The 12,526-nt window shown below is 46.7% G+C and overlaps 1 protein-coding gene across 3 annotated transcripts in view; it reads left to right on the plus strand.

Moving 5' to 3' along the window:
* Window positions 1–12,526, plus strand: part of RPS6KA2 (ribosomal protein S6 kinase A2) — a 299,783-nt gene that overhangs the window by 42,719 nt on the left and 244,538 nt on the right. For 2 of the 3 annotated variants that reach the window (XM_074333812.2, XM_074333813.2), the window contains exon 3: window positions 6,449–6,502. In XM_074333812.2, coding sequence (XP_074189913.1) covers window positions 6,449–6,502 — 54 coding nt within the window. Of the gene's footprint in view, window positions 1–6,246; window positions 6,351–6,448; window positions 6,503–12,526 lie in introns of those variants that run through there. The other variant, XM_074333816.2, reaches the window with a different exon arrangement.

A 12,526-nucleotide genomic window follows, 5' to 3' on the forward strand; every position in this document is an offset into this window, starting at 1 on the left:
ACTTAAATAAACCAGGTGAGGCAATACGTACTTCACCTCGAGTGAGTGGCCCAGCTGTTTGTGTATTTTACCGCATATGGCCCTTGGTGAAAACCGTTGAAAAAAGTTTGGACACCCCTGTTCTAGGTGGACCTCAGGCTGCTTCTCTCCTAAGGCCCAGCTGATGACTGAGTCCCACTCACCTCGTGATGGGACGTCTGCTTTACTCAGAGCCGCCTGATTTAAAGGTTAGTCACATCTGAGAAAAGCTTCACAACATCCAGACTAGTGTTTAACCAAACGACCGGGCACCGAGGCCCAGTCAAGTCGACAGGTAAGTTAACCTTCCCAGGAACTGAAGGTCATTGGCTAAGGGTGAGCAGACAGGTCCTGGGGTCTCAATGGACTCTCAGGGACAGAGGGAGAAGCACTCTGCCTCATAAACTCCAAATCACTTAATGAATGCGTTTATAAGTGTGTGCTCCTGCCCTGCTTTGTGGCATCCTCCAGGCTGAGGGGGGCCCGTCCCTGACATCGGGAGTGGGGCCGCATTGGCCTGGCCGCGGCCTCTCCAGGAGCACAGCTGTAGCCATTTGCCTCCCACCTGCAGGTGAGGCCTGGGATGAGTCCAGCCTGTGCTCAGAGGGGCGGAGGGAACCGGCCCAGCTCCCTGGGCCTCTGAATGGAGACACTTTCTGCTGGTGGCTGTGACCTTGAGTCATAGTCTTAGGACTGGGGCTTCTGACCTGCGCTGCGAGCATGACTCAGGCCTGTTTTCACAGTCCTGTGAATGTGGGTCTTTTCCACACCCCAAACCCGCCATGTCCCCTGCCAGGCTGGAGCCTTGCTCCTAAAGATGTGGCTGGTTCTCAACCAGGGACGGTCCTACCCCCGTGGAGGATGCTTAGTGAGGTGTGGACACAGTTTTGGTCATAACTTGGGGGGGGGGGGTCCTTGGGATGTAGGAGGTCATCCCACAGCGCACAGGAAGCCCTCAGACCAAGAGTTACCCAGACAAGTGTCCCAGGGCTGACGGGGGCCTGCGGCCCAGATGCTGGTGTCAGGGGACCTTGCTGGGGGCCTGAGTGCCGCCCGGCTCTGGCTCCGGGCTCAGCTCCTCACTGATTTCCAGACGCCATCTCGCACACCTGGGCTGCTCTGTTATCCACAGGCAGGAATGTGGTTTCCTCATCCCTCGCAGCTGGACCCTGTTTGCCGAGCTCCCTCCCAACCCTGGTGAGTGCGTGCAGTTCTGGGGTCATGACCCCACCGTGCTTGCCTCAGTGTAAGGCCAAATAAGGACGTGCTCCCAGTGTGGGGAGAAGCTCCTGCAGTATCTCAAATAATCCCAGAAGGCACCGGCAAGTTATGGTACTTTGAGAAGGAAATGTAGTTCCATTGCTTTGGGAGAGTACTTGACACCCTGTTCTAAGTACTCTGGTAGCCGCCTGGTGGATGGATGTGTCTGTACACCCGGGTCCTCGGCCTTCAGACTACACGCCATTGATCTAACGGTATGGCTTTCTCAGGGGAGGCAAAGAGGGAACGTCCAGGATGGTTTGCGTTTCTGTGGTCCTGCAGTCCTGCTGCTCTAGAGAGATCTCCAGTCCGCAGAGGAGTTTGCTGCTGCAGTAGGACGTGTCGACAAGCAGTTGGCAGTCTCTCTTTGGAAGCAAAGTGACACGTGCGTCTGAGTGGTTCTGATTCCGGCTACTTGGACTACAGACCAAGCAGTGTTAATGCTTGGCTCAGAGTCATTAGAAAAATGCCAGGCCCGGTCTCCATGACCCAGCCAGGCTGATTTGCAAAGCTATGTTGTGGGCACATCAGTTAGCCTGAGTCTCTAAGATAAGTACACGTTTCCTACAAGTGCAGAGAAAGGCTATAAATAGCACAAGTGCCCACAGAACAACCCCAATAGACTCTTCCGTGTCTGGGTTTGGCTCATATTTCAAGTGCAGTGACTACAGTCAGGGGATACACTGACCTGCTTCTCTGGCTATTCTGGGTTGGCCCACAAATAACCCCTCTGGGGATGTATTCATGCTTTCATGCAGTTCGATCTTGTTCATTTTGAGTGCTATATAGTATTTCATGGTATGAAATATGCCCATTTCTTTTTCCATTCCCTACCAAGGAACCAAGTTAGATAATGTTCATTTTTTCCTCTTTTAAAGCTGCGCTCAATGAAAAACTTTGTATGCCCCGCCCCCACATATACTTGAGTTTTTGCTCCCAGTCTTGATACTGAGAAGTGAAATTGGTGGGCCACAAGATCTGCACATTCACAAATTAACTTGCTCTTGACAAATCCCTCTGCAGTGTAGTTGACCTCTTTTGTTCTCCCTCTAGCAATGTATCAGGGTTTCTGTTTTTCCCTATGCTCGCCCACTCCCACTGGAGACAATTTGGCACACGTGTGCTATTGGTGGGAGCAAAGGCTTCACCTGTCTGATGACAGGGAAACAGCTCTCCTGCAAGTACTAACCTTGACTTTTCATATGCCCCTCGTGCTAACTCTTTCAGAACCATATGGGCTACAAGTATATTATTCTGGTCTGTGGCCTATTTTGACCTTGTGGTATCTTTTGTCATGCAAAATATCTTATGTAAATGGAGTCAAATCTATTGATATTTAAAAAATGACGTATGGATTTTTGACTTGGTTGAAAAAAGCCTTGAGTACTACAAGTGAAAAAATACAATCTCTTGAATGTCCTTTTAAAAATTATGTAGTTCAGCTTTTTCCCATTTTGGTTTTGAATTTATTTTTGTACATGGCATGAGGCTGATGGCTCAATTGGCCGGCGTCATTCATTGAAGAGACCATTTTCCCCCCATTATCCTTCAGTGTCAAGTCTGCCCTTCTCCGAGCTCTCTGTACAGGTGGGTCTTCCAGGTTCCGTTTGTTCCCTGAACAGATTCAGGTACGACCATCAGTTAAGGGCTGCTGTCTGGTTGGAAGTATGTCTCCTGCTTGCCCTTCTGCTTCAAATAGTGGTGCCTGGCCGTCCACCTGCACTCTTGGATTTGAATTCCAGGAAAAATTAAGCCTGCTTAGATTTGGATTGTTATGACATTAAAGTTACAGACTGATCTAGGGGAAATTGACGTTTGTTTTTATCACATTAAGATTTCCATTCTTGAATATGATATTTAACTTTATTGCATTGGTTTTTGTTTTTTATTTCTTTCAATAAACTTTATCATATTTTCTGTAAAGTTCTTATGCATTTTACTGGTTTCCTTTTCTACTCTGTTCTTTTCTTTCCCCATGCTTCCCCTTTTTTGCTTTTGCAAATGCCATCTCTTTGTTTCCTGGTGATGTACACAAGCACGGTAACTTTTGAATATTACTCTTGTGTCCAGTAAACTTTTCATAGTCTCTGATTAGAATTAATAAATTGTCAGTGCATTCTCTTGTATTTCACAGAGGATTATATCATTTATGAATCATAACGGTTTTATTTTATTCTTCCCGGCTTGTTTACATTTATTGCTTTCACTATGTCTTTAGAACGTAAAAATACTTATTTTATATTCTCTCTTATATTGTCCCTGTGCTCTCTGACGTTCTTGGCTCAACTCTTGCTTTTTCATGTGTCTACTATTTTTTCCGGGGGTGTATTGTTTCCTTGGGTTTTTGCAATTTTTTGATAGTGAGCACACTTTCCAGGTCTTGCTTCTTCTGTGGGACATCCTCGGGGCCTGGTTTGGGGTCATGTCCCCCCAGAGGTGTGTTTGCTTTGTGTCCACTGGGCAACTGAAGCATATTCCTGGCATAAGACCAACTTTCATGTGGAACTTAAGGTGAATCAGGCTGGCATTATAAGTCACACCGAAACTCACGGAAGGCACAGGTCTGGCATTTTCAATTAACGTTCCATTGTATAAATGTACCGCCTCTTCTTTAGCCAGCCATCCATCGATGGACACCCAGGTTGCTTCCACTTCTAGGCTATGGAAATAGTGCTACAGGGTTTCTTTTGGACTGATGAAAATACTCTGGGACTAGATAGTGGTGATGGTTACACACTTCGTGAATGTACCAAATGTCACTGAATCATTCACTTTAAAGTGGTTAATTTTGTGTTATCTGAAAGTCACCTCGATTAAAAAATGCTTTTAAAAAATCTGAATTCAAGGATTATAGCGAGTGAACCCCCCTCCCAGGGCAGCCTCAGCAGTGGTCCAGCCCCTCCGTTGCTCCCTTTCAGCCCCTGTGGGTTCGCCCCTCCTTCCTTCTTACGGCTTGGCTATTCATTGAGGCACTTTTTGTTTTGATTTTCCATCATTCCCACGTGTGCATAGTGAGAGTGTTCTCGGGATTTTTACCTGCCCATCTTGCTGGCCTTAGAAGTCCCCTGGGCAGCTCTCTGTTCCTCTCCTTCATCACGGATTGACCCATAGAACTGGGGGTAGGTAAGCTGCGATTGAGACACCCACTTCTAGTCGTGGCTTGGCCATCGCTGAGATGAGTCAGACACCCTCTTGGCCTGTTTTATCTAGAAAAGAAACAGGCCACAGCCCAGGAACCAGCCAACAGCAGAAGAGGGAGCATTTCTTGGACGCTGTAGCACCACCACTAACCCTTTAGTCCAGGTGTGTCAAAACTTATTTCAACGGTTTTCACCAAGGGCCATATGCGGTAAAATACTCAAACAGCTGGGCCACTCACTCGAGGTGAAGTACGTATTGCCTCACCTGGTTTATTTAAGTAAACTAAATATATTTTTGGCATTTGCTGCCAGCCAATTAACAATGGATTGCGGACCGCAGTTGGCCCGCAGGCCGCAGTTTTGACACCCCTGCTTTAGTCTGTACACGTCCAGGTTGAGCTGATAGGTCTATGGAGCCTTGGGTCCCCAGGGGAGAGGACCAGGGGCCGTGAAGGGACAGGCAGGTGCCGTGGGAAACAAGATCCACTTCCTGACAGTTTGGTCCCGCGTGGAAGGAATTTGCGTTTTGTCACCCGGGACACATCATTCAGGCCTCACAGAGCAGAGGCCTATCTCCTGCAGCAGTACCAGTCCTGGAGGTTGCCCTCGGCTGCATCCTCTGCTGCCATCTCCTGGCGGACTTGGTGCAGGTTGGGAGGGAGCCCCCGCCGTATTTACTAGCTGGGACCAGGAGTCGCCCAGTGGAGGGCTGTGAGCCTTCCAGGGGCGTGTGGGGTGGGGGTGGATGTGTGTATCGAAACCACCCACCACCCAGAGACATTTAAAGACTCTATACTGCAGAGAAAGGGCTGGAGAAAACCAACCTCTTAAATAACCTATGTAGGTAATTTCTAGACGGTTTCAAAATGCCCAGCCTGACACTGAGTATGGCCTAATTCCGAGGGGGAGGCTGAGCCTGTCTCCAGGGTCCGCAGGTCCTCGGTCCTGTGGACAATGGCGCCATCTACTGGTTCTCCTTTGCTGTTCCACCCTCACTAGTCAGAAGTTGGAGCCCAGTCACAAACAAGGACAGTTAGTCTAACACCTGGAGGGTCAACTCCTAAGGGATCCCAGATGAGAAACCCATGCCAGTGTTCTCAAAGAAGGGCGAGATGTCTCGGGGACCTCCAGTGTGGGGACCCCCTTCATTCCTACGTGTTTCCTGGAAGATAAGACCTAGCTGGACAGTCAGCTCTAATGCGTCTTTTGGAGCAAAAAGTAATGTAAGACCCTGTCTTATATTATATTATGCTATATTATATCTGGTATTATATTTTATAAGACTGAGTCTTATGTTAATTTTTGCTCCAAAAGATGCATTACAGCTGATGGTCCGGCTAGGTTTTGTTTTCAGGGGAACACGGTACATCACCACCATGGCCCCCCGTGACTGCTGGGCGCGAATGTACCAGCTCGGTTCTCCTAACTGCCCTATAAGGCAGGTGCTGCCTGACCTCAGCTTTGCAAATGGTGAAACCAAGGCCACTGCTTAAGGGATTTGCCCAATGTCTGGTGCCCGGAAGATGGGCCTGAACCGCGGTGACCGACCCTGATTAGAATTTTAATTAGACGTGTGTTTACAGGTTACAATTTGCTCTCCTATAGCTGGAATGAATGTTCTTAGAATGGAGAACCTAGAAGTCACCATACAGTGTCTGTCTCGTTCCCTTACTGAAACCACGGCTGATTAGTTAAATACCGTGCATCAGGAGATTGAACAAGCAACTTTTTTTTTTTTTCTTTTTGGCTTGCGTTTTGAGGTTGGTGATGGGAACATCGTCACTTCCTTTGGCTGAATGTAAATTGCACAAAAGTTTGCAAGTTCCCTTCTTTCAGGGTGCACTAAAGGGCTCCCAAAAGCTAGAGAGGCCCCTCAAATTATTTAAAACCATGTGGAGATTAATGTTCAGAAACAAGAAAGTCCCAGGCTTGGTGAGTGTCCGTGTAAATGTCTTCCATAACAAAGCTGCTCACTGCAAGTGACGTCCTGTGAATCAAAGGGATTCTCTCTTTACTTTCTGCCTCAACAGGGCAAATGTGACTCAACCTTGCTGCCGAAGGCGAGATCAGCTGCGCCAGCAGAGGTAAGAGATACTCGCATCGGTTTCTTTTTCTCCATGTGAATATGAATTACATTTTTTAAAAATGTTAAATGTGAAATCGTTTTTCAGTCTTTTGGGTTTTATACATGGCCCAACGTCCAGCACAGCCAGCTGTGGCGTGCTGAGAGTGGGGCACGACAGAAATGGAAATCATTTGACATTCTGTGTGAAATACAGAAATGCCTTGAGTTATGCAACAGGGTCTTTGTACAGCAGGGGTCCATTTCATGTAAGAAATTGGAAATGCCCTCCTGCTTTCCACTAAGACTGTTTTATTCTGCATTTGTAGACCATCATGGATATCATACACATGATTTTATGTGCAGTATTCCTTTTAAAATGCTATGATATCCTTTCACAATAAACTGGAGTTACAAATGGCCAAAAAGACATCAAAGCGAGTCCCCGTTGGGATGTGGGGCCAGCCCTGTGCTGTGTCAGCCGGCCCACAGGCTGTGGCTCGGTGGCCAAGTGGCTTTAACAGCCAACCGCAGGTAGAGTCCTGGGTCATGTGGGAAGCTGTTCTAGGAATTAGGCCTAAAATGGATCATTTTAGGTGGAGGTAGATTTCTCTATTTCAAGCAGCTGTGTGGTTTGAGTGGTAACATTATAAACAAAAAGTCTTATGATGTAGTTTTATGGTGTTTTTGCCAGTCCTGGTAGGTAGTGATGCCACGTGTGCAGGTAGGCCATGGCATTGATAGCTGTTGGGCTCAGTGTTCACGGCAGGCATGGCAGGTACAGTGCTTCTGGTCAGATTTCTTTAATTTACATGAATGCATCAAACTACACTGAGGTTCACACTAAACAGAGATACTCCTGGTTCCCTGCACATCTGGTTGCTTTTTGATAGCCCTACCTCACCGGCCTTGTAACGTGTGTAGGTAGGGAGCTGTACTGCCATCATGGGCTTCTTAGCAGCTCACCTGAGGGCTGCAGAGTGCCATCTGGTATCAGGAGCCTGTAACCTGGAGCAAAGGCACCCCATCACCGAGTGGCTGACCTTACATTTGATTGCTGTCGTCCACTGAATTTGCATCACTTATGAGCAAATTCCACTGTTTTACTTTTTACAAACTTGCAGTACTCCTGTCTGGGTCTGAATATGTTTCCATTACCAGCGTAACACTAAGAATTTTGTTGGGGAAAAAAGGTTCAAGTTAGCTTGTACAAGTTAGATTTCCTGACTAGACATACATATTGTGGCGGTAGAACTGAAGGTTAATAATGACTGATTTAGGATAATGAGAAAAATCTCAAGGTGGTTGAAATTATTTTAGCTATGTGACTAGAAAAATGTCTGAATACTCTCGAATTGCTTCCTAATTTACATAAACCCAGCAAATGAGATGTCTTGGGAGAGGAACTGGCCCCTTTCCTCTTTTCTTCTAACTTCCTTTCAGTGTAGTTTGTAACCCGGTCAAGCAGAAAACAGCTAAGCCCTCATTGGTGATTCTTAGGAAAACTTGTTTTTGGCTTTATATGATGTGAGGGACTGTGTCTCTTGCAAAAACTCAAGTGACATTTTCCCACCAACCATCACTGTCCACATTTAGACTGGCCTCGCCGAACAGGAAAGAAGAGTTTCAGTACTGAGTACGTTTCTCTTCTCTTGTAGAAATGAATGTAGGCAGATTGAATGAGACCGAGTCTGCTGCGTAATCAGAACTGAATCCTAGGGTGTGAGATGCACGTGGGTGTCACTTGAGAATCATTCCCTGGAAACCAATGACCAGTGCTACAAGGTGGCACCAACACGAGCCAGAGTTGGAAAGCTTTCCAAGGCCAGTGCTGTCTCCCTCAGGACCTGACCACACTGCAGGTCAGGGGCCTGGGTGGCCAGCCCACTCACGTCTCAGATTCGCCCTCGTATGACAGGCAGGAGGCACATCTTATGTCCAGGATGTAAAAGCACAACTGCCCCTCACAGCATCACTGGGAACACTCTGGAAATATGACAGCTAGTCAGGTAGCAGTGACGTAAAAGGGAAGTGTTTGCCTTTCCTTCTCTCTGACAGCCCTGTGTTAAATGGATCATTATAGTGAGTGAGAGGCTTGTAGGGCCTCCTGTTTAAAATCCTAACACACTCTTAGCTGTGGGGCAGACAGGAGTGGGTACATCTCTGCTGAGAAGCGTGAGTGTTACCAGGAAAGTGGCGGAAGCTGCCCATGTGACCAACACCTCAATTAGCCGTCTCGCAGGTGTTTCACCAGATGGACGTGCAAGCTCGCTCCAGTCTAACAGCTGGCTGAATTCTCTTTCTCTGTTATGGTTTCACTCTGCATTTATTTGATTTTCTAAAAAGAAATGTAAAAAGGAGAGCCGGGAGGGTGGCTGTCGGGGGCAGACGTGTCACCTGTGCAGGCACGCAGCCCTGAAGAGGGTCTCTGATTCAGCTCCTGCCCCTTGGGCTGTCTCCATTCCTTCCTTTTCCTCTTTTTTTACTGTTTTGGCGTGAACACACACGTCCTCTTTGTAGGACTGCATCGCTCAGACATCCATTGATTCCCTGGGACTTGAATAAAGAAAAACAACTGTTCCTTAGGTCTCCGGCTATTTGGAGACAGGGAGTGGCCACTACTGATCAGTAAGGTGTAGACTGGAGGCCAGGCCACAGCTTTCCGATGGACGGACCAAGGCTGACCACTCAGCCCTTGGTAAAGGAGGAAACATAACTCTAACTCTTGTGGTTGGACAGTGATAACATGCCATGTGCCTGATACACACATATCAGCTGCCTGCCTGACATCTGTGTGTGTGTGTGTGTGTGTGTGTGTGTGTGTGTGCTTTGGTGTTGTTTCAATTCTTAATAATTTGTGAAACAATCTGTTCTTTTGCCAGACACCTCGATATGCAAATAAAATGACTGATGACTCAAACCTAGTCTTTTGAGAAGAACCTTAGAGAGCTAAAATTCTAATGTGCCTATTACCATGTTTCCCCGAAAATAAGACCTACCTGGACCATCAGCTCTAATGCGTCTTTTGGAGCAAAAATTAATATAAGACCCGGTCTTTTATTATATAAGATCCGGTATTATATTATATTATGTTATGTTATGTTATATTATACCCAGTCTTATATAAAACCAGGTATTATGTTATGTTATATTATATTATACCTGGTCTTATAGTAAAATAAGACCAGGTCTTATATTAATGTTTGCTCCAAAAGACACATTAGAGCTGATGGTCTGGCTCGGTCTTATTTTCGGGGAAACATGGTAGGTGGTGGCCACTCAGCAAACACTGTTCGAACGTGACCCCCACCCCAGCTTCTTGTCACCGTTCTTGGCGAGCAGAGGCCCTGCCTAAGAGGCTCCTGTCACATGAGCCCCTAGTAGAGTCACAACACCAGATTTCAGATTAGGATTCTGACACTGGACCATGAGCTGGGTTCTCCCTCCTGTTTTTCTTTCTCCTGAGTTTTCGTCTCTCTCCTGGGGCCACACGGGTCCTCCGAGCCTTCATCGCCACTGAAGATGGCTGCTCTTCCTGTTTGTCTTTGTCTTTTCTTTTTCACGCAATCTTTCCTCGCTTCTGCTGTGCATCCTGAAGCATATGAAATGGGGTTCACAGATGCATTTTGCTTTCAGATGGTGTTGATAATGTGAAGGTGACAGGTGACCTTGGAAAATGGGTGAAGTAGAGGGAGTAAAATACAGAATCCTGGTTTTCCAGTCTGTTTTCAGGCACAAACATGCCACCTTGGGGCTGGCTAGCTCAGCTCCCAGTCACGGCCGCTGCATCCCTTCATGCTGGCTGTGAGGGCCGGGGATGCCTGGGGGAGGATGCATTCGCCCTCACAGACCTTGGGTGTGTTAAGGGGCCCCGAGGGCCCCCTGGTGGTCATCGTCGGGACTGCAGTCGGCCACAGGGTGGGGCGGACTCTCCATGGGCAGGAAGGTTCCAGAACAGGGGTGTTAGCAGAAGGAGGTACCTGTAACTGAAAAGAAGCTCATCGGCAACCTCTGAGTTTTTTAAATTCCATCCTTGAATAATCTCAAATGGGGCTAATACAGACTCACTCCTATTACTGTGATCAGTGGAAAGTTTCTCCCAGTCTCTGCAGCGCTCCCATAGAAACTAGTTAAGTGTTAGAGGCAAATTTTGAGCCAGGAAAACCCTTCAATCAGGGTTACGCTGTTAAATTTCCTTTGGAGATAGCTGGAGAAAAACCAAGCATTAACTTTAGGAAAAAACATTGACCCCAAATTTTAGTATATTCGGCTATAGCCTACGTCCCAACTCCCAAGAAAACCAGACAAGATTTCTAGAAGAAAAAAAAAAAAATCCCAAGGTTTTTCATGAAATTCTAGGATCACAGGTGATTTTTTTTTCCATATTTTTCCAAAATTTCCGAAGATACCTAAATTACTAATACATAATTATATTTTAAGAAATTAATTTGTTAAGGCTCAACTCATCCTAAAAATATTAAATTAATTATAGTCATTGGATGATGATCTATTACAGATATGTTGGGCTAGTAACACATGGGTAACTCTACTGTCTTAGATAATTTCGCCAGTTGAGGGTGAAATTTAGTGACATTTAGTGACAAATAACATGAGAAGAAGTAGATCATTAATTGACAAGTCACTGCCAGTTATTAATACAGAATGAAAGATGTCATTATCAAAATAATACCCCCAAAAACCCAACGGGAACTTTCTGTTTGAAATTTGTAATCGCCTTATGAATGTCTCATAACATAATGGTAGCCATTTTGACTCTGACCTCTGGTGAACCAGAAGAAGTAGGAAGTGCTCTGTTTACTTTTAACAGCCATTTAGACCTGTGTCACTGTGGAGGGACAGCATACTTACTTCCCATTAGCTCCTTTCACTTATCAGAAGAACTGATAATTACTGAGGACCTGCCATCGTCCCAGGCAATTGTACATGGTTACTGTTTCTTTATTATCGTTGTTGTATTTCATAGATGAAAATGCAGGTCACAAGAAGTGGAGTGATTGCTGCATTGTTCGCTAAAAGGTCATGCTTTTGGCCTCATGTCTTTCAAACAACTAGGATGCTTTTTAAATTCTCTTTTGCGGATGCCAGCTTGACGTCTTACACCCTCTGCTCCAATTGAGGCCAGTGTTTTCTAAATGATGGTCTCAGGAGCGATAGGAAATTATGCCTCTCCTTTTGAATCTATGAAATGCTAGTATTTCTTTATCACCGGGGGGCTTCTAGAGACTCTTGATGTGCACTGTGCTTGTCCATGACCAATAGATGCACCAAGGAACCCCATTTCCTCCACACTAAGAAGGTGCTAAACACGTCAGAGGTGGGAGCGTGGGGGAGGCGCTGGTGCTGAGCTCGTGGCAGCACTGTCTGTCGCCGGACGTCACGAAGAGTCAGAGGCCGGCAGAGGCTGTGGGTGGCAGCCAGGCAGCTTGGGAGGCGTCTCTGGGCCTTGGCTTTCGGGGGGCACAGCGTGACAGACGATTTCTTAGTCTAGACTGTCACAGTCCTTTCGATGTCAACACCCACAATTGCCTCGACTGGCTTTCAGCCTGAGTTCTCCATACTCCTTTGTCAGAAGTGGAACGTAATCTAACACCCGGTTCTTTTATGTGATTTTGCTGTGGGGTGTTTTCATTTCCCAGCACACAGAGACGCATTTCACATTGTTACAGTCCCAGCAGTGCTAGCAGTGCCGTGGGGTCCGCCCTAGACCTGGGCCGGACTCCTGCCTGCGTCACTGAGCAGCTGGGCCCTGCCTGGTGAGGCTGCCACCTGGGGCGACAGCTGACAGGCCCAAGTGGAATGAGACACACTGTCAGGCCTTGGGAACTTGGTTTTCCTTTCATACGGATGTTGATTCTTACTCGTATGCATATAAACACACGTACATACACAGAAGGATGGAAACATGTGGTCCACAGATGTCTGATATGTTTATAAAGATCCAGACACATTTATTTCTGTTGGTCTCCAGGTTCTTTTTACATGTCCCCTCACGTTATCAAAAGTTGCTCATTCCCGGTCCAGACTT

Source organism: Rhinolophus sinicus, chromosome 2, assembly GCF_057876585.1.
Source record: "Rhinolophus sinicus isolate RSI-liver-muscle chromosome 2, RSI-T2T, whole genome shotgun sequence".
In the NCBI taxonomy this organism is placed as follows: domain Eukaryota; kingdom Metazoa; phylum Chordata; class Mammalia; order Chiroptera; family Rhinolophidae; genus Rhinolophus; species Rhinolophus sinicus.